The sequence below is a fragment of the Panicum virgatum genome, chromosome 1K (genome assembly GCF_016808335.1).
Source record: "Panicum virgatum strain AP13 chromosome 1K, P.virgatum_v5, whole genome shotgun sequence".
Classification (NCBI taxonomy): domain Eukaryota; kingdom Viridiplantae; phylum Streptophyta; class Magnoliopsida; order Poales; family Poaceae; genus Panicum; species Panicum virgatum.
The window spans coordinates 43,573,317-43,596,423 of record NC_053136.1 but is presented as its reverse complement, the minus strand read 5'-3'; the positions used below and the strand labels follow the sequence as shown (position 1 = coordinate 43,596,423).

Sequence of the window (23,107 nt, the reverse complement as noted above, 5' to 3'; positions counted from 1 at the left end):
GGACGCGGGGAGCCGAGCGGGAGCGGGAGCAAGGGAGGGGAGGGTGGGGAGCCAGGGTGGAGAGAGAATGGGGTGGGAGAGGAGAGAAGAAAGAGAGAGAGGGAGGAGTAGAGGATGGCCAAATCTGACCGGTTTTGAGAGTTGGATAGTCAAGAATACCCGGTTTTGGAGTTGCATGGCCAAAATCAACACTGCAATAGTTAGATGGCTAAAAGTGGACTTTTTCCTTTCCTATATGGAGGGAGTATAATATAGTCTTCAGTACGCAGTAATTGGCCACTACTCCGTCAATTTTTTTAGGGTAAATTCGCAAAGATTATTTACCTCGCTTGATATATACACTGCATGTATGGTCTCCGTCAAAACTGTCCTTGTCAAGCCGGTGGGCTGTAAAACTCGGTGCTCCATTATGCAGCTTTGATGCTGCACTGTTCAATGATTACATTTTCTTTTCGGGACAACTGTTGAACGGTTACTGTGCTACAGTACGAGACAGTTCAAGTGTGTGCTGCACTCACCATTACTTTATTACTATCATATAGCACAAAGTGAATCGTCTCATGCAAGCAAACTTCGATCCCAACAGTCTTCGAGTCATTGTTGTAGTTGATACGAACAGTTTAAACCTAAGTAGAGTGATTTTTTAGCGATGATCTGTATATATAAGCAGTGGTTTCTTTGGTGGCAATGTGAAAGTGTGGGTAAACTAAACAAAAATGCTTTTTACAAACAGCTTACAATCGCTTATATAGTGTAAGTTGCATGAATCAACTAGTTCAACCTAAAAGCTCATACTATATGAGAAAAGGTAAACTTATGGGTAAAATCATGTCACCGATCAAGCAATTCAGTAGGAATTCATAACAACAAAGTGTGCAATCAGGTTTTTTACCCTCAACCTTCTTTGATTGGCTAGCATCGTGTGATAGCAAACAGATGCTTCCTCCATTTCAAAATATGGCTTATACGTACCTTAGCTTTGTCCTAAGTAAAAACTCTAATTTTGACAATTTTAGAAAACATACTATAATACCGACAATATATACCAGGTAAATGCACTATCAAGACATATTTTATGTAGAGCCACTTATTGAACTAATTGGATGCGGTAAATGTTGGTGCCTGTGCCTGTTCCTATACACTTGATCAAAATTAAAGATTTGACTTAGAGAAACTAATTAAAAAGAAGAATAACTGGAAATGGAGGGAGTAATGCGTGCGCCAATGCAATTACAAAGCAGCAAGAATCTGAAGCTAGGTAGGCAAATGTCTTTGTCATGATCTCAGGGTTTTGGTTTCGGAGAATTATACCTGGCTAGCTTGTGGTGACTGGTGCGCAAACATTTTCTCAATTTTCAGCTTTGTGTGTAGTACCTGTCGGTCGCTTTCCGTAGCTGGGGATCGACTGTCCGATCGACCGGAGCCCGGAGGTGCTCGATCTAGGCTCCCTAGCTGGTCATAGTGCCTGGCTGAGATGTGCTGCCCGGCCGTGGAAATGAGCACGGCGAATAGAAAACGACGCGCGCCAGGTACCACAAGTTACCCCAGCCACATCCGCGGCATGATGCATTGTCGATGGATCGATCGGCCCGATCCGGATCCCACCATGGCGTCCTGTTCCTCGCGCCACACCACGCCCTCGCGCTGGCCCCCTGCTGCCGGCCCGGTCGCCCGGTCCTGCTGCCCGCATCAGGCGAAAAATCTTTTTGACGCGCGCGGCCGTACCCGGACGGATCGAGCATGTGTCACGGGGATCACCATCCTCCTACCGCCACCGCGCATGGCGCGCAGAGTGCCCCGGAGGCCGGAGCCAGGCCGCGAACATGGCGGCCGGCGCCGCCGGCCGGCTGCCGTGCAAGCGCAGGCACTCACTCCCCGTCCCAGCCGCGCGTGCATGCGCGCGCGCATGTGACGGCCCGGCCGCCTGCTGCCTGCAGCTGAGCCGCCATACAGATACAGTGCCCGTCCCTGCTCTTGCTCTGCTCTGATCATCGCTCGCGCCGTGTGTTTGTGGAACCGGGCAATGTGGTTGGCGCTGTCGGGATCGTCGGTCGAGTCGACGACGACGGCGAACGATCGGGCGGCCGGTCTTATTGGTCGTACGTGGAACTCGTGTACTAGCTACGTGGCCATACTGTCTGCGCCAGACATGGCAGCCACTTGCTATCTCTTGCAGTCTGGTCGTTGGCTAAGCTTGTGAGAGACCGCGCGCGCGAATCTGACGATAGAACATGCACCCCAGCTAGCTAGTACCCCACACAGAGAGAGACACATGCATACAGGGCGAACTCATACACAGCTGATACGTACTAGATTCCTGGCCTGGTCCTGCATATAATTCCTTGGCAATATCGCTTTCTCCTTTTGTACTTTCTTTTAATAATCTTCAAAGGAATATCTGGCCCATGATTAATTATACTTATCGGAGGACTATAGACACATTTTTTAATTTTGTAAGGCTAACTGTCACAAACAGAAAATCTTTAAAAGTAGTTTTTTGACATTTTGTTCTTCGTAAGAAACAAAAAAGATTCTGACATGAGGAAACAGGAGGGGATAAATCCACTACTGATTATATATATTAATTAATGAAAAAGAAAGTGTTCTTACAACCAAAGCTCAAGAAAAAAAAAGAAACATAAAAAATGAGCGAGATTACAAATGGATGTCTATCCATTCTTTCATCATGTCAAAGTAAGAATTTTTTGCCCTATGCAGAGCCAGGGCAAACTCTTTCCTGAAAGTGACTTGACAAGCTTGCAAAGTGGGCTGCACGTTCCTAAAAATGAAGCCATTACGAGTCATCTAGATGCCCCAACACCCAAGAATTATTATCTCCATGAAGAAAGGAAGATTTAATTGTCTTCTGAATGACATCATCACCTCTGTACAGTTGTTAAAAGCAGGAATAATGAGACCAATGGAATTCCAGAATTGAATAGCCATGGGACAGAGAAGAAAGAGATGTTCCAATGTTTCATCTATATGCTGTGTGCAGAGAACACATTCATTACTTTGAAGCTCCATTCCTTTACGCCTTAGCAAATCACGAGTACTGAGTCTGTCCTTTAAGAGAAGCCAAAAGAAAACCTTGTGTTTGTGCTGACAACGGTTCTGCCAAAGCCATTTGAAAGGAGGTGGTGCAAAAGCATGTCCCGTGAGTTGCTTATATGCCTTGGCACAGGAAAAAAAGGTGAACCCCAAATATAAGTCCATGTGTCATGCTCATCATTCAAATTCAGACCATCCAATGTATCACATAGAAGCAGGAGTTTTAAAAAACAATGTATTGTTAATTGCACAAAGCCAACATCATACTAAAATATGTAGCATGTGACACACTATGATATCGATTCATCTTGTATGAGCCCCGAAGAAACTGAAACAATAAAATGAAATAAAAGGGGAGACACAAAGGTTGAAAGCAGAAGAAGCCCAAACTGGGCAAACAATAAATGAGATAAAAAAAACTACAGAGAAGAGCACATATTTTATCTCTAGGATTACTCACAAAAGTTGAGAAGGCTAAAATCTACATGATGTATATCAGGTATACTCTCTCCGTTTCAAGTTATAGGTCATTTTGGTATTTCTAGATATATAGTTTTTGCTATGTATCTAGGTGCATAACAAAAATTATGCACCTACAAATGTCAAAAAAATTATAATTTAGAACGAAAGAAATATGGGATAAAAAATGTCAGATGTATTTCCAACTTACTCAAAAAAAAACATATATACGAGTTTGAGACCCAGTTGTGCGCCGGTCGAACCGCTGTACGTTTACATAGTTGGCATCTAGAGATTCCCTACCCTACATACCCGACCAGATGAGTAGAGAGATGACCCGCACGCACGCCCCGCACACGTACGTTCGTAGGATACGCAACATCAGCCGTAACATCTCGGGGAGAGACGACGGGCCTACAGTGTATACATACACGTACTACTGCTGGCAAGGCGCTTTACGTAGGCGGCGTACCTGGTCCCCGGCCCCCCATTAATTGAAGCCTCCGGTTCCACCGTGCCCGGGAAGATCGAGCCAGACCGGGTCCAGGCAGGCTTTTGTCACGCCAAAATCCAAGCCGAATAAACGGCCGCTCGCTCGCTCGCCGGACCGGTCAAATCGGCCTCTCGATCCGACGACGCCTACGCCGTCGCCGTGCCTGCCCGCGCGGCGACACAGATGATATGGAGACCGTACGTCCAGGCGTATTAATGAGACAGTACCGTACCTCGACGGGCTTCGCCGCTAGCTCCGTATATCCCTCGCACGCACGCACGGCCGGCCGGGTCACGCCACGGCACTGCCGCCGATCGATCGCTGCGGCGGAGAGCCGGGCGGGCGGGCGGGCGGTCCGGGCAGGGGCAGGGGGAGGACCGGAGGAGGAGCTGAGGAGGAGAGAGAGGGAGACCGGGGGCATCGTGGCACAGTCGGGGCGACCCCCACCACTCGCCCCGCTTTTTCCCAGTCGCCAAACAGTCTCGAGATGCCGACCGCCGCAGCGCGCGTGGAGACACAGGCGAGGCCGGGGGGAGGTGGCGCACGGCGTGTCGCTTTGCCCCGTCCCACACACACACACACACCAACGGCTCATCTCGCTTTCCCTTTGCCCAGCTGGGCCGGCCGGCCAGGCGATATATCCACCGCGCTGCCGCTGCCCGCGCCGCGGTCCACGCACCCCCCATACTCGTCCCAGCCTGCCTGCCTGCCTTTCCCTCGCCGCTCCCGGCAAGATCCACATGCAGTAGTGGTGGTAGTAGCAAGAGGATCGGCGGGAGGAGGAGTTTGGCTGGCCTCAGCTCAGCTCCCTTGTTGCTACTAGCTGCTGCTGCGTGCTTCGATCGGCTTTCAAATCAGGAACAACGACAGATCCGAGGCTTTCTCGAATCGGGCAGGTCCATCAAATCGCAAGTTAGCTGCTGCGGCTACCCATCAAATCACACTCATCAAATCAAAGGGGACCAAAAGGATATCTCTGCCTCCTGCCTCCCCTCGCGCTCCCGGCCGGCCCCTAGTCGTATAAAATTTCCCTTTCGGCTTCCTCCTCCGTCCCGGCCTCCTTCTTCCTCTCTCTCTCTCTCTCTCTCTCTCTCTCTCTCTCTCTCTCTCTCTCTCTCTCTCTCTCTCTCTCTCTCTCTCTCTCTCGCCCCGCTACCTGCTGCTTATTGCTTTCCCCCTGCGATCCGTTCCTTGCCCTAGCTAGCCGCCGGCCGGATCGAGCTATCGAGGCCGCTATACTCGCCGTCCGTCCTCGTCCTCGACTACTCCCCCGCCGATCTCGACAGGGCGAGCGCCTCAGGTGCCGGAGCTGCCGCATTCGGTCGCCGAAATCTGTCATGATGTCGTCCTCGTCCTCGTCGTCGGCCGCCTTCCCGCTGGACCACCTCGCGCCGTCCCCCACCGAGCAGCTCTGCTACGTGCACTGCAACTGCTGCGACACCATCCTCGCCGTACGTGCGCGCGGTGGCACCGAGCGCGCGAGAGCGCCCCACCCACCTACCGACACCGCTACCCTTCTGCTTCTTCTGTTCTGCTTGCTTGTGTTTGCTTCTTCCACCTTTGTTCTCTGCTTCCTGACGGTTATTTGTTATATATTATCCATTCATTCCGATGTGCTGATGTGATCTCGCGCGCAGGTCGGCGTGCCCTGCAGCAGCTTGTTCAAGACGGTGACGGTGCGCTGCGGCCACTGCGCCAACCTGCTCTCCGTCAACCTCCGCGGCCTCCTGCTACCGCCCGCGGCGCCGCCGGCCAACCAGCTCAGCTTCGGCGGCGGCGGCGGCGGCGGCGGCGGCGGCGGCCACTCCTTGCTCTCCCCCATATCCCCGCATGGCCTCTTGGTATGTACTTATGGGCAAAACCTACCCAACTTAATTTTATTCGATTAGTTTAAACTTAACCTACTAGTGCATGTTCCCTCCCAAGATCTAGCCTTTTTAATTTGCAGCTCAGATAGCTGAGATCACTGAGTGAATGTGTACTTGTTCGTGCGCAGGACGAGTTCGCGCTCCAGGCGCCGAGCCTCCTGATGGATCAGGCGAGCGCCAACCTGAGCAACACCATGAGTGGCCGCAGCAACAGCAGCAGCTGCGCCAGCAACCTGCCCGCCGCGCCGATGCCGGCAGCGAAGCCACCCGTGCTGCAGGAGCCCGAGATAACCAAGAGCGCCCCCTCGGTGAACAGGCGTAAGCGGACTCGTTCTTGCATCTTAAACTTCCTATAGAACACTTAGTTCTTGCTGTTCTCTCCTCTAATCTTTTGGTGCTTCTGCGTTACTTCTCCAAACCAAGAATACTTATCACTAGTCAAGGCAAGAGGGTGAAGTCGGGAATGAAGCCGTGCACCGCACTGTTGCCGGCAGGGAGCACAGCAGCACCGCCCAATCGCCCCCTCTCCCTGCTAGCTCAGGCTTCCCGTACATTCCCCTTGTTGTTTTACAGTTCTTTGGGTGGTTATCAGACAGGGAATTTCGAACACAAGAGGATGAGTAGGGGCACATCACCTCGGCTTAACAGTGTCCGTGCAGTCAACTGGAATAAACTAACAGTAACGCTTTTATGCTTACAAATTAAATTAAAACTGGATGAGGAACAAGCTAGTTTTCACCGTGTGATGAAACACAGGGGGTGAAAGACCTTTGTCGATCGATCGGTGGATAACGCGAGACGACATACAATCATGTCTTGTTGTGGCAGGCCGTGTTGCCCATCCTTTGCTCTTCAGTTGCAAACTAGTCGGCGTGTATAGTGGAGTAGTTGCTCGCTGGATAGGCTCACCCATTCGTCCATGTTCCCTAGCTACGGATGCATGCTGACTCGAATCCACCCTACAAATCTAACTTTGCAGCTCCGGAGAAGCGGCAGAGAGTCCCGTCGGCGTACAACCGCTTCATCAAGTAAGATTTTATTTATTTGCAGCAGATAAAATGCATCATATTTCCTTTTAACACCTGGTTGGCTCTAGCGTATGCTAGCTCCACCTCGTTCGTCTTCTTGATAGTTTTAATGTGCTGCTGGCTGTGCGCGCAGGGACGAGATCCAGCGCATCAAGGCCGGCAACCCGGACATCACCCACCGGGAGGCGTTCAGCGCAGCCGCAAAGAATGTAACTTTCTTCTTCCCTGAAGCAAACAACTGCGTACTCTCGTGGCTAGTTAGCTGTCTGCGTGTCTAGTGATTTGACCCATCACTTTACAATGTCAGCCGCCCCCAGCAGAGGCACACAGTTTGTGTCCGGCGCCGGCCGGCTGCTAGCTTGCGCGTGAGCGAGATGCATGCCGGGCATGCCTGTGCAGCTCTGTGCCTCTGTAGGAGCCTTTTAGCCCCACCCGCACAGCGGCGCGTATGCAGCTAGCTAGCGTTCGTTTTGCATTTGCTTCAGGCTTCCTTTAATTTACTAATGAAAAACCTGCAGATTACTTTGCTTTGGCTTTAATTTCTTCTCCTTTAATTTGTGTTTGTTGCAACCAGTGGGCACATTTCCCGCACATCCATTTCGGCCTCATGCCGGACCAGGGCCTCAAGAAGACCTTCAAGACTCAGGTATCAAAGCACTCTCACTGGAACCCTAACCTAGCTGTATTAATACATGCCTGGAAATGCTCACCTGACAGAATTCAGAGCATCAAGCAAATATGTGTACTACTTCTCCAAACCGAGTCACCTCTATTATTCACTAGCTGTTTCTTGGTCTGTGATTTGCACAGGATGCCGCTGAAGACATGCTTCTCAAGGATGGCCTCTATGCAGCAGCGGCAGCGGCAGCAGCCGCCAACATGGGCATCACCCCATTCTAGCTGGTTATTTAGGCATGCTCCAGCCAACAAGTTCTCTGGGCACGCAGTGGCCATCGCCTATCGCACTTGTGCCACGTTCTAGCTAGGGTTTCGTCTCAGATCTTGATCTCAGTATCGCGCTTAATTAGAGTACTTTCCAGTACCGGGGGGTAGAAATGGAGAATCAAGTTAGAGCACTTAGGCCTCTATCTTATGATCCTTCCTGCTTTCTCTATTTCGACCCCTTTCAGTTCCTGTTTTCTCTAGTTTTCTCGTTTTTGTTCCTGGACCCCTTCAATCCGCCTGTAGAGAAGTCGTTGTGTCTCCTCCGATCCCATGATTGTGTCTGTTCAAGAACATGTTTTTACCATGGACAACTAGCTGAGCATCTAGTAAATCTAGCAACAGTGCCCGTATGTGTTGTCGTTCCTTTCTCCTCGCATGCATGGGTGGTCATTTCTTTCAGCCTGGGGTACGGTTTGCATGCATTTGTGGTTAATAATGTTGTTGTCGACTTGCATATATAGTTATTGCTTATTCTCCGGATGATTTAATTTATATAGATCAGCACAATTTTCAATAAAAATAGGAGCTACTAATATTAATAATACCATAGGTAATTGAATCTTAATTTGATCCATTGTTCCCCTGGATCGGAAATGAAATTCAGAAGGGAAATCGAATTAAATTATTGACAAGTGGACTATAATATTTAGTTAACTAGGATTAAGATTCTTTGCAAGTGTACAATTTAAAGAACTAATAAAATTTAGGAGAAGTCATTATATTTTCCACATAATTCTAAACAACCAATACTGATAAGCTTAATTACGGTAGTCAAAATAAATGTAGCCTGTAAAATAATAACCTGGCTAGTGGCATACACACACGATCCGTTTGGTTGATGTGCATTGTTCACTTGGGAAAATTCAGTGTTAAAAAAATTCAGAGGGAAAATTCAGAGGGAAAATTGAATTTTCACCAATGAACTATACTGTTTAGTTAAGTAGGGAAGAAGTTCTATATAAGTGTTGATCTTACAAGATTAATTTTATTTTTGAAAACTTTCATGAATATAAATGGAAAACCCCCTTTATACGCTAGCATGTTAAAAAAATGGGTGCTGGACATAGTTATGTTTTGAAGCACTTGATATATGGGGCTATTTTATGTATGTGTGTTCAGGGCATTCCCACCAGAATTTTTATTGATAAGATCGATGGCAAAAGAAACACGGCATTATTTTTTTTATCTTATTAGGACGCCAGGAAAAGGAAGCTGGTATTCAAGATTTATCAAAAGGAGAGTTGGGTTCAAGACCTTATGGCATATACTATTTGATCCTACAAAAATGTAGATGATTATTCAAATGTTGAGTATAGACAATCAACTTGGTTTTGTTATTAATATATAATAAACTACCACTAGGTCGTGTATTTTTAACTAGAAAACTTTATTGATTCCTTGCTTGCCGATAGTACCCTGCAAACTAAGAAAAGGCTTTTATTTTGGGCCCGGGTATTTCTCAAGTCTAGTTGTAATCTGATGATGTTTACAAAGTAGAGGTTCTCATTGCTGTCTATGTTGTTGTTAGACAACTTACTACCATCTTGAAATATAGTAAGGGATTGCGAGTTTTTTCTAGGTTAAAGTATTCGAATATTTATAGATCCGCTGTGAAATATATTTCCATAGCTTACTTGACGTGGTATATATATCAATACTCTTCCCCACAAATTTGCTAAAATAAAATAGTTTGACTTAGAACAAACTCGTAATATCTTATATTATGTGATGGAGGTAGCATAAGTATAATCCACCGTTGGTTTGCATTATTTTTCCCCTTAAACTAATCAGGGATGGGCTAACATCAGTGATTAGTCCCAATACAGACTCCACTCATAGAGTAAGCCTCAAAGACTCCATCACAAGAAACTATACTTTCCAATGCAAAGTGTGTAATAGTAGTTTCTATACATAAAATCATTTATTGTTTTTCTTCCATCACAAGATCCATGGACTCCACGCCCCCTCCACAACGCAAGTCTCCCTGGTTTCTTGGGAATTGGGTGCGTAGATTTGAGGTCTTATCTAGAAACCAAGTCTTGTTTTTTTTCCTTCTCTCTTCAATAATTAGGGTGCCACATCAGCAAAAAAAGCTATAAATAGAGGATTATAAATATACTTAGACTCCATGGTAGAGTCTGGGTTGGGACTGCCCTAACATCAGTAGCATAGAACATGTAATTTGTTCAATTGGTTATTGCATGGTGTACATGTCCAACCTGCAACGCATAGAGCCATGAATCCGAAACGTGCCGAAATCATCAAGCTCGTATCGCTGTCCTACCAGGACCGCCAGCCGGTGGATCAACCCATGCATCATCCAAAGAGACGATCGACCATGCAACGCATAGAGCCAGACTGCTTTCTGCTTTCGGTGTCTCCCTCTCCCTGGACGGACGTACGAATGCTGCGTCGCTCCCGGCCTGCACCTGGCGGCGCGGCGGCCCAAACAACGAGAGCGAGAGCCGAGAGAGAAGCCACCTACTAGGCCGTGGGCAGCTGCCAGCAAAAGCAAAGCAACGAGCCGAGGCAAGCCTGATGCCGCCGCGCCCTGCGTGCTTTGCATTGCTTTCCTTGACACGACGTGTGGGCGCCGTGATTTCTGTGTACGACGTGTGCGTGTGATCCGGCCGGCGACGCATTATTGCGGCGGAGCATGTCGGGGGCGCGCCGCCCCCGCGACCTGCATGCCCATGAATCATGAGGCGTCTGCCCCGGCTGCCTCCCGTGACGTGACTACTGATCTGCCTGCCTGCCTGCCTGCCTGCCTGCCTGCGGTGCAGCCTGCTGCTGCTTGGTCGCTCGCTGGCTTCTGGTCTGATTCCGAAGCGCGCGCGCGCGTGCGTGGGACACGCCTGACCGGTGGGGCCCTTTGCCGTTGTACTACGCATAGTACGCGTCATCGCGGGCAAACCGTTAACGTGAGTGAGAGCTCGAGTGAGAAAACACACCCACAACTGCGTGTGATGATGGATGCGGTGCGGTCAGCCAAAAAAAAGAAAAAGAAAAAACACCACTGTGTTGAATGTCATCAGTAAGACGGTTGGCCCAGAGAAAAGAAGCCCGTACTCATTTTCCCTTGAGCCCAATAAGAGAGGATTAAAGGCCCAGCCTCAAGAGACCTGGCTGCAGCCCACGGGTTCGGCCAACAGGCCCAGTCACCGTTGACATCATCCCTGCGCGGACCCGCCGGCCGTCCTAGCCAGCTGGTCCCCGAAATGGCGAAATCCCTCAGCGCAGCGGCCACACAAATGGGGGAAGTTATTAGCACGGCGAAATCCGACGCATCCTGCGCGGGGGCCGCCGGCCGCCTAGGTATGGGTCGTCAAAATATCCGAAATTCGAAATTCCAACTCGAAAAACTCGAGTCTGAACCCCAAAAATTCAAGCCCGAAAAACCCAAACTCTAATTCGGGTTCCAACCCACGGTACCCGAAATTATTAAGAATAATTCGAGTATCAGGCTACGGTACCCGAACTACCCGAAAACAGCACAACCCAAATATATCTTTTATTTCGGCCCAGCCCACCAAGCACCTTAACCCTAACCCTAACCAGCCGGCCACCCCACCCCCAGTCCCCATGGCCCACGCACCACCCCCACTGCTCCAGCCGCCAGCCACAGTCGCCCTCGCGGCCTCACCAATCGCGCCCCGCACAAGCGCCGGCCGCCAGTCCGCCGCCAGCCCGCCCCATGCTTGCACCCGTCGCCCCGACAGCCACCACCGCGCCACCGCCCGCCACCAAAGGCAAGGGGCTTCTCTAGCCGGGAAGACGACCAAGGAAGAGGAATGACACCATCGAAGGAGGAAACTTGCAAAATTTGGGTTTTTCGGGTAAACCCGAACTCGAAATGTCGGATACTTGAATTTTTGGGTTTTGATTATTTCATACGAATTTCGAGTTTTGATTATTTCATACGAATTTTGGGTTTCAGTTTTCAAAATCCGAAATTTTGAAAACTCGAAAAATTCGACCCGAAATTTTCGGATAACCCGAACGCCCCGGCCACACGCCCAGCCACACCGGCACGTATCGATCAGCCATCGGCAAGAATGGAGCGAGCCGATCTAGCATGACGGGAGCAGATCTCGCGTCGGACTGGACTCGGACATTTTAACAATCTCGCGTCGCACTGTTGGACCGTGACCACCAGCACACGCCCCTTCTCGGTGATGAAGACCGAGGAGTCTGACGGCCATCGGGACGATAGTTTACTGGTCAGTGGTCATGACTTCTGAAAGAAGCGTACGCTGTTACCGGAGCATGCCATGCGAGTTCGTACTGCATCGCCTTGTGCTGTACTGGTTGTGACATCCAAAAATTCACCAAATTAAATCACACTTTAAAATATTTCTTTTCAAATTTCTTTTCAATTGTTGAGCTCAATCCATTTAAAATCATTTCCCGCCTGATCTCCCGAAAACCTGGTCCCGATAGCCAACCACTGTCCCGTCTCCCTGTTCCTCCTCGTCCCGTGCGCCACGCCCGACCGGCGCGAGTGCGCGACCGGCCGCGGTCGCCGCCGCGGAATCCGCCTAGCGATCTCTCTCTCCCTCTTTTTCTTTTTCCCTCCCCTTTTCTTTTTCCTTTTTCCTTTTTCTTTTCTTTTTCTCCCTCCCTCTCTCCTTCCTTCCCTCTCCTCTCCCGCGCGCTACAGAGCAGCCCGCTCGCCGCGCCGCCCCGGCCGCGCCCGCGCGTGCACCTGCCTCGGCGCCGCCCACGCGCACGCGCACGCCCCAGCACGCCGAGCCCCTCGCCGCCGCACGCGCTCCCGCCCACGCGTGGACCACGCGGCCGCGCCGCCGGCCGCCCCGTACGCGCCCCGCCTAGCTGAGCCGCTGTCTTGCTCACCTGCCTCGGCGCCCGGGCTTCCGCGTCCGCCAGCGAGCCGAGCCGCGTGCGAGCCCCGCCCACGCGCATCACGCGCGGCACTGCTCGCCGCGTCAAGCTGCACAGTGCCGCCTGCGCCGCTCGCCACCTGCCCGAGACGTCCCGTCACCCTGTGCCCGCCTCGCCACCCGTACGCCACTCCACGACGGCCGCAAGCGGCCGGAGCGCCATTAATGGCGCCACGCGATGCCCGCCAGCCACCACCACCGCCGCGCCCCTCCTCCACCGGCCTACTCCGCCTATAAAAAGGCTCCCTGCGCAGCTCACCCTACCCACAACCTCACCCGCCGCCCCTAGCTCTCCTCCCTAGCCCATAGCGCCGCCGCCACAGTCACCTCCGCCCGCCGGCGCTGGCCCTCATGGCCCCGCCGCCTCGCTCCACCCCAGCTCGAGCTAGGTAGGGGAATCGAACCTCCTCCTCCTCCCCTCCCCGCCCTTTTCCCCCCATTCCCGGCCGCCGCCGAGCCCCGGGCCGCCGGAATCGGCCGGCGCAGGAGCTTCCCCTCCTCTCCTCTGTTTTCCCGTGGAGGGAGGAGTAAGAAGGTGGCTTTTTGCCACAAAACCCCCTGGCCTTCCCTCTATTTCCTAAAGAACCCTCCCCTTTGTGTACTTTTGAATAAAGGCCCTTCTACTTTTAGCTATTTAGGGAACTGACCCTCCACCATATAAACTTAATATTAAACAGACCCCTACACCTTTCTAGTATGCCCCAAATATTTTCTAAAATTATAACCAAGCCCTTGCCATCTCAAAAATAATTACAAAGAGGCCCCTAAACCCCGGTTTAACTCTAAATCCCTTTCTGATCTATCATTTCATGCGCCAAACAATCTCCGATCGACCTGAAACTCTACCACGCCAATTCTAACATAGTTTTGGCCATGCCATTAGGAAACCACCTAAAAATATTACTTCTATATCCATATCTTAATTGTTTCCGATTCGAGCTCAACGATAAAGCTTTTATATTTTTTTCTTTATTGTGTGTTTGTTTGTATGCGTCATAGATCACGGTGTGAACGAGGGAGAACCCGTCGATGAGCAATACTGCGAGCAAGCGAACGAGGACCAGTTCCGCGACCCCGAACCCGAAGGACAGTACCTCGATCGGGACTTCCCGGAAGGCTTTGAAGACGACAAGTTCAATCCCGCCCTTTGATGCATGTTTTGTCCCAGTTTTTATAAACACAACCTATTGGCCTGTTTTATAAAATTACATATGTTTTGCTTGCTGAAAATATGGTTGGATAGCCACCCCTTGATTTGTTATAACCATTTCTTGACCACCTAGATTAATGTCTGAATGTGATTTGTTTGGATGTTAATCGCTGCTAGAATGCTTAGGATCTTAAACATAATACAACTTGTTTTATAAAAGAAAAATGTGTGAGTGTGTGGGAAGGGAAAATGTGGAATTTTCGAAAAATAAGTTTAGACAGGATGGATGGCACTTCTGTGTGAATTGCCATGTGGTGTGCTCGTGCCTGTGTGGTTGAGCAAGGAAGGGAGATATCCATCTTGTCACAATTAAGGACCGAGTTGGTGTGTCATCTCACCTAACTCCACTATCGTGCAAACCACTCGACCGTTGTATGGGCAACGGCTTAGCATAAACCCCACTAGTTAGTCTGATAGCCATCAGGAGAGCTGAGAGCAACAGGTGATCAAGGAGAAGGGATTAGCTCTATGTGACTTATGCCCCGGTTACAACCTCTGTGATAGGTCAATGACCCCTTGGTGGATCCCGAGTCAGGTCTAGCTAAAGTGGGTAATGGCTTTGTTGGGATCTGCACCAACACTACGGTAATCGAGCTGTGGTACCCCGCTTGTGGGTAAAGTTGCACACCTCTGCAGAGTTAAAATCTATTCGAATAGTCGTGCCCACGGTACTGGGCGAGTTACGGTGTGGTCACATAACTAGTGCTTCTTCTGAGATTGGATGGGTTGACGTGAGTTGTTTTGGAAAAGTGTCCGGCAGTCGTGCCGTGTGCTACGGCGGATGAGGAATCCGGTAGCAACTTAAAACTGGGATCCTGTGTGGATCAACACTACGTGTTACACGGTACCAGAAAACTTGCTTTGAAAATCCTTTCTTTCAAATGAACCCCTGCATAAAAATTCGTTTTCCGCGAGTTAAACCCTAACCTTATCCTTGATTTACCATGTACATTATATTCTATTTATACCCCCTCTGTGGGTGTGGTTGGACTTGCTGGGTACGTTTGTACTCACCCCATTCTTAATTTTTACAGAGGAGGATCCGGACTTCGTTCCCGAAGACGTTGAGTAGGGTTTCCGTCCTGCACCCAACCTTGCCTGTGGATAGGGTCACCCGCAGGAAGTTCCGTATGGAGAAAGACTCTGATGACCCCCTCTTCGTAGTTAATATCATTGTGTGGGTGTTAGTTGTTATCCTCACGATAGTGGCGCTTCACTGCCCATTACCGCGTAGAGTTGTACGGTGATGTACCATCTGATGTAATAAAAATGTTATCAGCCTCCTGGGACTAATATTGTATTATTTTTAAGTCTTCTCTTATGAGGGGACGCTTCACTAGTAGTCCGGTAGACAGGTGGAGTGGAGGCGTGGCTTGGGATCTGTCTTCCTGTATATGTGTTGCAGCATGTCAGCCTTGACAATTCCCCTAAAACAGCTACTCTGTCAGCAAGTGGGGTTTGCAGAATGTCAAGAATCCTCACTCAACCACAGAGGCCTCCGATGATGGCTGAGTTTATAGGCCTATAGGCTTCTAGCCCTCTAGCAATGACTTTAGGATGCATAGAGAAAAAATGAATTTTGTAGGAATACACGAGAACTTAATTTTCTTTGAATTCGTGCAGGACTCGTATGAGCTAACTAGCGTTCTGGAGACAGAACATTCCCGGCTTCCCGCAGCCTGAGCCCTGATGCGTATCACCATGCAAAGGGGAGCAGCATTATTCCTTTGGTCTTTGGAGATACAGCTCTTGTATATGGTCGTAACAAACGGAACAACGCCACATAGCACACTAGCACTGCTGTTGGCTTTAGCTTGTCTTTCTCTTGTTAACCATGTTTCTTGTTCCATGTGTGACAGGATCACTGGATCTTGACCAAAGCTCCTCTAGTCTAGTTGGTGATCGCTTCCACGAGGTCGCGAGTTCGAATTTCAGATGGGACGAATTTTCGTCCGTGGGTAAAAAAATCCCCTCGCTGTGCTCGCCGCAAGGCTTGGCCCTCTCGGGCATAGTCCAGAATTCAGAGATTTTTTCCACGGCAGGCAGAAGAAAACCGTGTTACTTCCTCTTAATGAAAAATGGTGGGGTCTGTTCACCCTCCGTCTCCGTTTTTTTTCTGGATCACTGGATCTTCCTGTCTGTCAACACTGGCGGCCGGGGATCCCAATTGCCCAGTCGAGTCCCCACCGCAAGCCGCGGGTAGCGAAAGTCAGAGGCGAGCCTCGCTCTCATGTCGGTTCATCAACAGCCACAAGCCGTACCTAGCAGGTTCTCCTTCAAGAGTGTGTTTAGATACCCAGGCCCTGTTTGGTTTGCCCTAGCACAAATAGCACAAAAACTTTGACCAATAATTAGGGGTGCTAAATAAAGGTAATTTACAAAACTAACTCCACAGCGCTGTACTACTTCGCGAGACGAACCTAATGAGGTCTTTGACCGCACGATTAGAGGATAGTTACTGTAGCATCACTGTAGCCAATCATCGATTAATTACTATCATTAGATTCGTCGTGAAAAGTTATACCCATCCGTGAAAAGGTTTTGCAAATAAATTTCGTTTAGTACTCCATGCATCGAAGATTCTTTTCTCGGGAAATGTGTGCTAGTAGTACTACATGTAAACCAAACAGGGCCCCAAGTTCCTCCCAACTTTTCAAACTTTCCATCACATCAAAATCACATCGAAATATTAAATATAGCAAATGACTCATGCATAGAGTACTAAATGTAGGTAAATAAAAAAACTAATTGCATAGTTTTGATGTACGTTGCGAGATGAATCTTTTGAGCCTAGTTAGATCATAATAGGACAATATTTACCACAAACAAACGAAAAATAATACAACGTGCTATAATATCTGATGTGACTTTTTCATCCACCTAGATCTAAACACACCCTTGAAGGAGATGGACCGTCGGACACACGCACCGCTATCTGTTTCTGTTTGTAGGAAAAGACCAGCCAACCAGCAGCCCAGCAAGCACGCACGCTGCTGGTAGTGGTACTGCTCTTGCACTGCAGGTGACGCGCGCGTCGTACTTGTCAATTCTGACGTCGCACCGGCCCGCTGGCTATAAATTTCTCCTTTTTGAAATAAAAACTGGCTATAAATAAAAGTAAAATGGTTGTTGGAAGCAGGGTTTTCAAAACCGGTGGGAACCGGTCCGGTTTGACCGGTTACCGGTCAAACCAGTCCGGTCTGGTTCCGGTTTGGACCGGTACCAAACCGGCCCAAATTCAAAATTTGAATTTGAATTCGAAAATATGAAATTTTTTTAAAATTTTCCTAAAAATACTTCAAGGTGTGACGAATCTAATGGTGTCAAATTTTCTCAAAAATTCATTCGTTTAACATACTTTTCGGGCATTTAAAGTTAAACTAAAAAAGAAAATGAAAAAATAAGACGGCCCATTAAAACCCACTTGGTAAACCGGTCAAATCGGCCGGTAAACCAGTTAAACCGGTCGGTATACCGTTTTAAACCGGTTACACATGCGATTTTAAATTTGGATTTGAATTCAAACCGGTCAAACCAACCGATAAACCGATCTAACCGGCCGGTATACCGGTACGAACCGGTTGAACTGAGTTTTTTGAATTCAAATTTGAATTCGACCGATACCGCCGGTTGGCCGGTCCGGTCGGTAAATGAAACCCTGGTCGGAAGGCGACCCGTGCGCAACCGAACCGCGGCGCGTGTGGGCGTGGCCTGGAGCGCGAGTGACACCGTTGCGCGTGAGCCGCCGCCAGCGGGGACGTGCCGTGGCCGTGATCCGGCGGGCCGTGTCGCGAGGCCTCCACGGCAGCGGGAAGACACCGTTGACGCCGGGCGGTCAGTCACGGACTCGAGCAGGCCGCCGGAGCGGGCGTGGCGGCCGATGGGAAGCGGATCGGATCCAAGCAGGCTCGGCGCGAACGCACAGGCACGAGTAGGGCTGGAAAAAAAAGCTCGTTAAGCTGGCTCGGTGGCTCGTTTCAAAATTGCTCTGATTACGTTTGTTTTTTTTTAAATAAAGATTAGTTGATTTGGAACAAAAGTCAATTTTAGCAGGCTCGGCTCGGCTCGGCTCGTTATGCTCAATTTGAAGTTGCATATCAAACAACGCGGGAGACTATAATAAATACGAATATATTGATTTCGAAGAAAGCTCGAAAAAAATCGAGGCCTTTCATATCTCACATCCATATCCAAGCCAAACTTGCGAGGTCTTTCACCAACAGCAATGCAATATGACTTGTATGCAGCAATGCGCTGGTTAGATGAGTTTAGAAATGATATAGCAGATCTAAATGCACCAAGCATTGGCTTAAACACTTCAAGACCAGCCTTAACAATAAGATTTATGATATGACAAGCACATCTTTGATGCAGGAACAAGCTACCAACATCTTCGGTCCCTCACGGCCTGCACAAGGAGGAACATCTGTGAGGGGGATTCGTGAGGAAGAAGGAGAAGAAAGACGAGTTCTGACTTACCTTTGGCCGGAGCACCGAAGACCGAAGTTGCCGTCGACGCCCTCACCGGAGTTGCAGGCCACACAGACTCGCAAAGAGGGGAGAGAAGGATTCGTGAGGAAGAAGTAGAAGAAAGGAGAGGGGAGGAGGTGAGGGCCTGAGGGAGCGGCGGATCTGGCCGAGTAGAGTCGGAGGAGGTCCATTGGAGCGGCGGATCTGGTCGAGGAGAGGCGGAGGAGGTCGGAGAGCGGCAGATCTACGCCGGAGAGGTGGGGTGCAGGTCGGGGTGGAGCGGATTTGGCGAGGAGCCGTGGAGGCGGAGGAGACGAGGCGGCGGCCAGGCGGGCGGGAATGGAGGGGGCTAGGGTTACCGGCGATCCGCACGACAGGAGGAGGTCGGAGAGCGGCGGATCTACGCGCGGAGAGGTGGGGTGGAGGTCGGGGACTCGGGGTGGAGCGGATCTGGCGAGGAGCGGGGGAGGCGGAGAGGCGGAGCGCGGAGCCGCGGAGGAGACGAAGCGGAGGAGCCAGGTGTGCGGGGAATGGAGGGGGAGGGGGGGGCTAGGGTTATCGGCGCCCGTCCCCTCCCCCGTATATGTGGCCGGCCGGCTCGGGCTGGCGGGCTACGTGGGCTTCGTGTTCGCGGGCCGGCCGCTAACCGTGCCGGGCCGGGCCAGCCCACGTGCCTGAGGCGCGGTCGAGGCACGGCACGACGCCCATGCCGGGCCGGCCCGGGCCCGTTTACCTTCGTGCTGTGTCGGGTCGTGTACTGGGCCCAATTCTCGTGTTTCGGGTCGGCCCACGGGTCTGATGGAAAACTATATGGGAGAGTGCAAGAGACGAACGAGAGAGCGACCGGCGCGCAGTCTGCCTGCCTGCCTGCCCAGCCCAAGGCTCAAGGCTCAAGCCTCAAGCCTCGCGCCTGTGTGGTGTTCACACGAATATCCTGCGGTGCCACGTCGCCGGTGGTGCAGGCAACCTTCTCGCCCCTTCCGAGACCCGAATTTTCCCCGGCTCCGAGTTCCCCGTTCGCCTCCGCTTCCTCCTCCGCTCCAGGAATATAGATAGCCGGAGGGAAAAAAAAACAGAGGAGGAGGAGGGGGGGAGGGGAGGGGCGAGGCATCGAGAGCCCGGATTTCAATCCCCACCTCGCCGCTCCCACCGGCGCAGACCGCGTCCCGTTCGATTGTGCCCCGGGAGACCGGGAAGCGTTCTCTTCTGCCCAGGATGAGCGCTGAGGCCGGGGAGCTGCTCGGGATCGACCCCCTCGAGCTCCGGTTCCCCTGTATGTCATGTGTCTTCTTCCTGTTGTTGTTTGTTTCCCCCCTTCCTCGCGGGTTCTTACGGTTCCCTTGGAATTCATGTCGGTAATCGCGGTATATTCGGTGGATTTCCGGGGAAAATTTCTGTGCTCCGCGTGGAGCCTCCGTTCGATGATTTTTTTTTCCCTATGGGACGTTTATCGGGTTCCCGAAATTTTGCGCTTTCTGGGTTGATTTCGATGTTTCTTCGCTGGTTTGTCTTCGTTTTGAGGTAAAATCCGCGATCGTCCTGTACTATTTTCTTCGCTGGTTTGTCTTCGTTTTGAGGTAACATCCGCGATCGTCCTGTACTATTCGTTTCCTAATGTCTCTCTATTTTTTTTCCTCTCTCAACCATGCAGTCGAATTAAATAAGCAGATCTCATGCAAGCTGCAGCTGACGAACAAGACAGACAAGCAGGTCGCGTTCAAGGTAAAACGAATCGTTCTCGTGGATTCCTCGGGCAAAAGCTATGTAAACCCTGTAATTGCGCGAAAATGGCAGCGCTGGGGCTGAAATTCGTGCAACATTGCGGCTGTAGGTCAAGACAACGAGCCCGAAGAAGTACTGCGTCCGGCCAAACAATGGCATTGTGGCACCCCGGTCCACAGCCGATGTTGTTGGTAATTTCGTCAATCAATCAATTATCCTGACACAACTGGTTATGCGTTAACATCTTATACATGCGCCGTGAAATTATTCGGTTCAGTTACAATGCAAGCGCAGCGGGAGGCGCCACCGGACATGCAATGCAAGGACAAATTCCTTGTGCAAAGCGCCATTGTAGCCAAGGAGATTGTGCCAAAGGAAGTCACCGGAGACATGGTATTTTGCGGTTCAGCATTTATATTGGCAGTTTTTTTTTATATACTGTATAGTCAGTAACAGCATTCCTCCCCTCTTCACTAAAAAAAAATTGTACGTGTTATTTTTGTAGTTTACCAAAGAATCAGGCAATGTGGTTGATGAAGTGAAATTGAAGGTGGTTTATCTCACGCCGTCCACCCAAAGCGAGGGATTTGAGGATGGTTCTGCGGGCAGTTTGAATTATCAAGAGGTATAGCTATGATCCTTGTTCTATAGTTGATTGCCGTGCTTGTTAGCAATATGTGCTAACTGTTAACTGTCTGATGGAGTAGTTGCAGTTATTTTCAGCAACTGCCAAACTGATAAGCTATTCCAGCGATCATCAATTCTACCCGCTGTCAACCTTGAATTGAGAGTCGATCTTTATTTGCATGAAGCAGAAAAAACCTAATGAACAAGAAAAAAATGGAAACAAAAGAAACTAAAGAACAGGAAAAAAAATCTCTGAGCTGTATCTACTAACAATTCTAGATGTTTTACTATTGTAGACTTTACATACTGCTCTGAACTAGATGAAGCTAAACCATTGTTCTATAATATCACTTGAGCTCATTCCTGTATTGGTCAGCCACTGGATGGAAACTAGAGAAGATTCATAAATTAGAGATGGCATTTAAGTTCAAGAAGAAGAAGAAGTTGACGTGGAATATTTCTTCTCTTTTACTTGTTTCCGAATGACATACACTACGACTAACATGTCTAATAGCATTCAGCTAAAGCCTATAACATTTTTTCAAACTGTTTATATATATTGGACGTTATAACTGACAACAGACTCAACTGTATTTGATCAATTTTCTCCTCACAGTTGATGTATGCAGTCTTTTGATTATATCAATAAGCTGTACCGCATAATTTTTGGTTAATTAATTATTGGTCCTTTATCTGTGTAAATTTAGATGTAAACAGACGTTAATTGGTTGCATTTTCCTATGGTACTAGCTAACCATTTCATGATGCTCACATATATTAGCATTTCTACCAATACCGAATTCTTCAGCATTTCAACAAAATCTTATTAACAAAGTGATTGAGGCCTTAATAGATGTCCTAGATGCCAGTGATATATTGAGCCTTGACATGGTTTATTTATGTCTTTGTAGCCATTTGCTTTGATTTCGAAACTGATGGAGGAGAAGAATTCTGCTGTTGAACTGAACAACAAGCTTCGGCAAGAATTGGTTAGTGTTTTTTAGCTTATTACAAAACAGTTAATAAACTCAAGTGCACTTTTTTCCCCCTTTGACTGTAGGCACTACATTCAGTTTTTTGCGGTTTTATTTTCTAGGCTAGACAAAGTAGTGCTATTGGTCTGTTGTGCGCTTCTCTTCAAATGCTCAGTACAAGATTGTGCACTGCTTCCTTTCCTGTAGATCTGTGTTACATGGGCTACATGTAGCTTTGTCTTTGTATTTCCTTTGGCTTAATGGTCTTTCATTATTTCCATAAGTTGAGAACTACATATCTATCAACTAACCTGTGCATATTCATATACTCCCTCCATATAAAGTGTTTTTATTTGAATCAAACATCATAATTTTTATCCAACAATTAAATCAAATTATATGCCTGTCTACTGTATAGAAGTGTTCTGAAGTGCTGCTTTTAAGAACTACTACATACCAAAATCTTCCTGAAATAATGGCCGAAGGGAGTACTGTATTGCTTTCTGCAACAATGATATCTGAATACTTGGACCAATTTCAGTGGCAGTACAGACCTTGGCTGATAATAATTTTGTTGGAATTTTAACAGGATCTTCTGAGGCGAGACATCAGCAGGCAGCACGGTGGTTTCTCATTAGTTTTAGTACTGGTGGTTGCTATTATGGGAATACTACTAGGTTTCCTCATGAAGAGATGAGTGCATAACGATTTATCTTGTTTGGCATTTCTTTCAAGAACTAAAAAATTGTACGTGTTCTCTGTGTGCTTGCTATTGTACAACTCCAATCCTAGTCTGTTTGTCATAGCATCTGATGCCTATTGTAATTTTCTGATTCAAATTATAAAGTTTAGCCAGTCATAGTCCCCCTACACACGAGCTGCTACCAGCTTGCTATTGACATGAGGTTTAGCCTTTTGAAATTTGAAAGATTGACTAATTGTTGGCATCCTTTTGTACATACAAACAGAATTGTTTATTTGAATTGTGGCTTGTTGCGTGCAATGTTGGATGCTTTGTAAATAACACCGAGCAGTGTCACTGCCATATCATGACGATGTTGAAGAACATCCGCATTATTTTATAGTGCTAAAATAGATTCAGACTGATGTGCGGCTTGCTCAAATGATTCATCCTGTTACAGATGCCAGTGTATCTGCGCTATTTAATATTTCCATGCTAAGTTGGTAAAGAATGAGTAACAACTTAGCCTTTCAGCTTACATGAAAATTGATCCGAGCCTTAAAAGATCCACTGCTCATAGCCTAATAGAAATAAAGCAAACCTCAGCAGGTCTTGTTCTTTTATGCTTGAGGTCACAAATACGAAAAAGTGAATACACCAGATCATGCGATAGGAGT

General features: G+C 48.8%; 2 protein-coding genes across 2 annotated transcripts; both read left to right on the top strand.

The window, feature by feature from the left end:
- The first annotated feature begins 4,611 nt into the window (after positions 1-4,611).
- Positions 4,612-8,194, top strand: LOC120710621 (protein YABBY 4-like). The gene is made up of 7 exons (XM_039996255.1): positions 4,612-5,454; positions 5,641-5,844; positions 6,000-6,189; positions 6,851-6,899; positions 7,033-7,108; positions 7,474-7,545; positions 7,710-8,194. Exons 1-7 carry the CDS (start codon positions 5,341-5,343, stop codon positions 7,797-7,799), a joined length of 795 nt encoding a protein of 264 aa, XP_039852189.1. The 5' UTR covers positions 4,612-5,340; the 3' UTR covers positions 7,800-8,194.
- An 11,073-nt stretch (positions 8,195-19,267) lies between these two features.
- LOC120710609 (vesicle-associated protein 1-2-like) lies at positions 19,268-22,751 on the top strand. Its single transcript, XM_039996246.1, has 7 exons — positions 19,268-19,698; positions 20,077-20,147; positions 20,257-20,338; positions 20,425-20,540; positions 20,653-20,772; positions 21,686-21,763; positions 22,338-22,751. Exons 1-7 carry the CDS (start codon positions 19,641-19,643, stop codon positions 22,443-22,445), a joined length of 633 nt encoding a protein of 210 aa, XP_039852180.1. The 5' UTR covers positions 19,268-19,640; the 3' UTR covers positions 22,446-22,751.
- Positions 22,752-23,107: the final 356 nt, after the last annotated feature.

Bases quoted from the DNA above. Each gene is read 5' to 3' on its own strand.
- LOC120710621 (XM_039996255.1), top strand. From the start codon at position 5,341: ATGATGTCGTCCTCGTCCTCGTCGTCGGCCGCCTTCCCGCTGGACCAC. The intron at 5,845-5,999 runs GTATGTACTTAT...GTTCGTGCGCAG, and splicing joins TATCCCCGCATGGCCTCTTG to GACGAGTTCGCGCTCCAGGC. The intron at 6,900-7,032 runs GTAAGATTTTAT...CTGTGCGCGCAG, and splicing joins GCGTACAACCGCTTCATCAA to GGACGAGATCCAGCGCATCA.
- LOC120710609 (XM_039996246.1), top strand. From the start codon at position 19,641: ATGAGCGCTGAGGCCGGGGAGCTGCTCGGGATCGACCCCCTCGAGCTC. The intron at 20,541-20,652 runs GTATTTTGCGGT...TTATTTTTGTAG, and splicing joins AGGAAGTCACCGGAGACATG to TTTACCAAAGAATCAGGCAA. The intron at 20,773-21,685 runs GTATAGCTATGA...ATGTCTTTGTAG, and splicing joins GCAGTTTGAATTATCAAGAG to CCATTTGCTTTGATTTCGAA.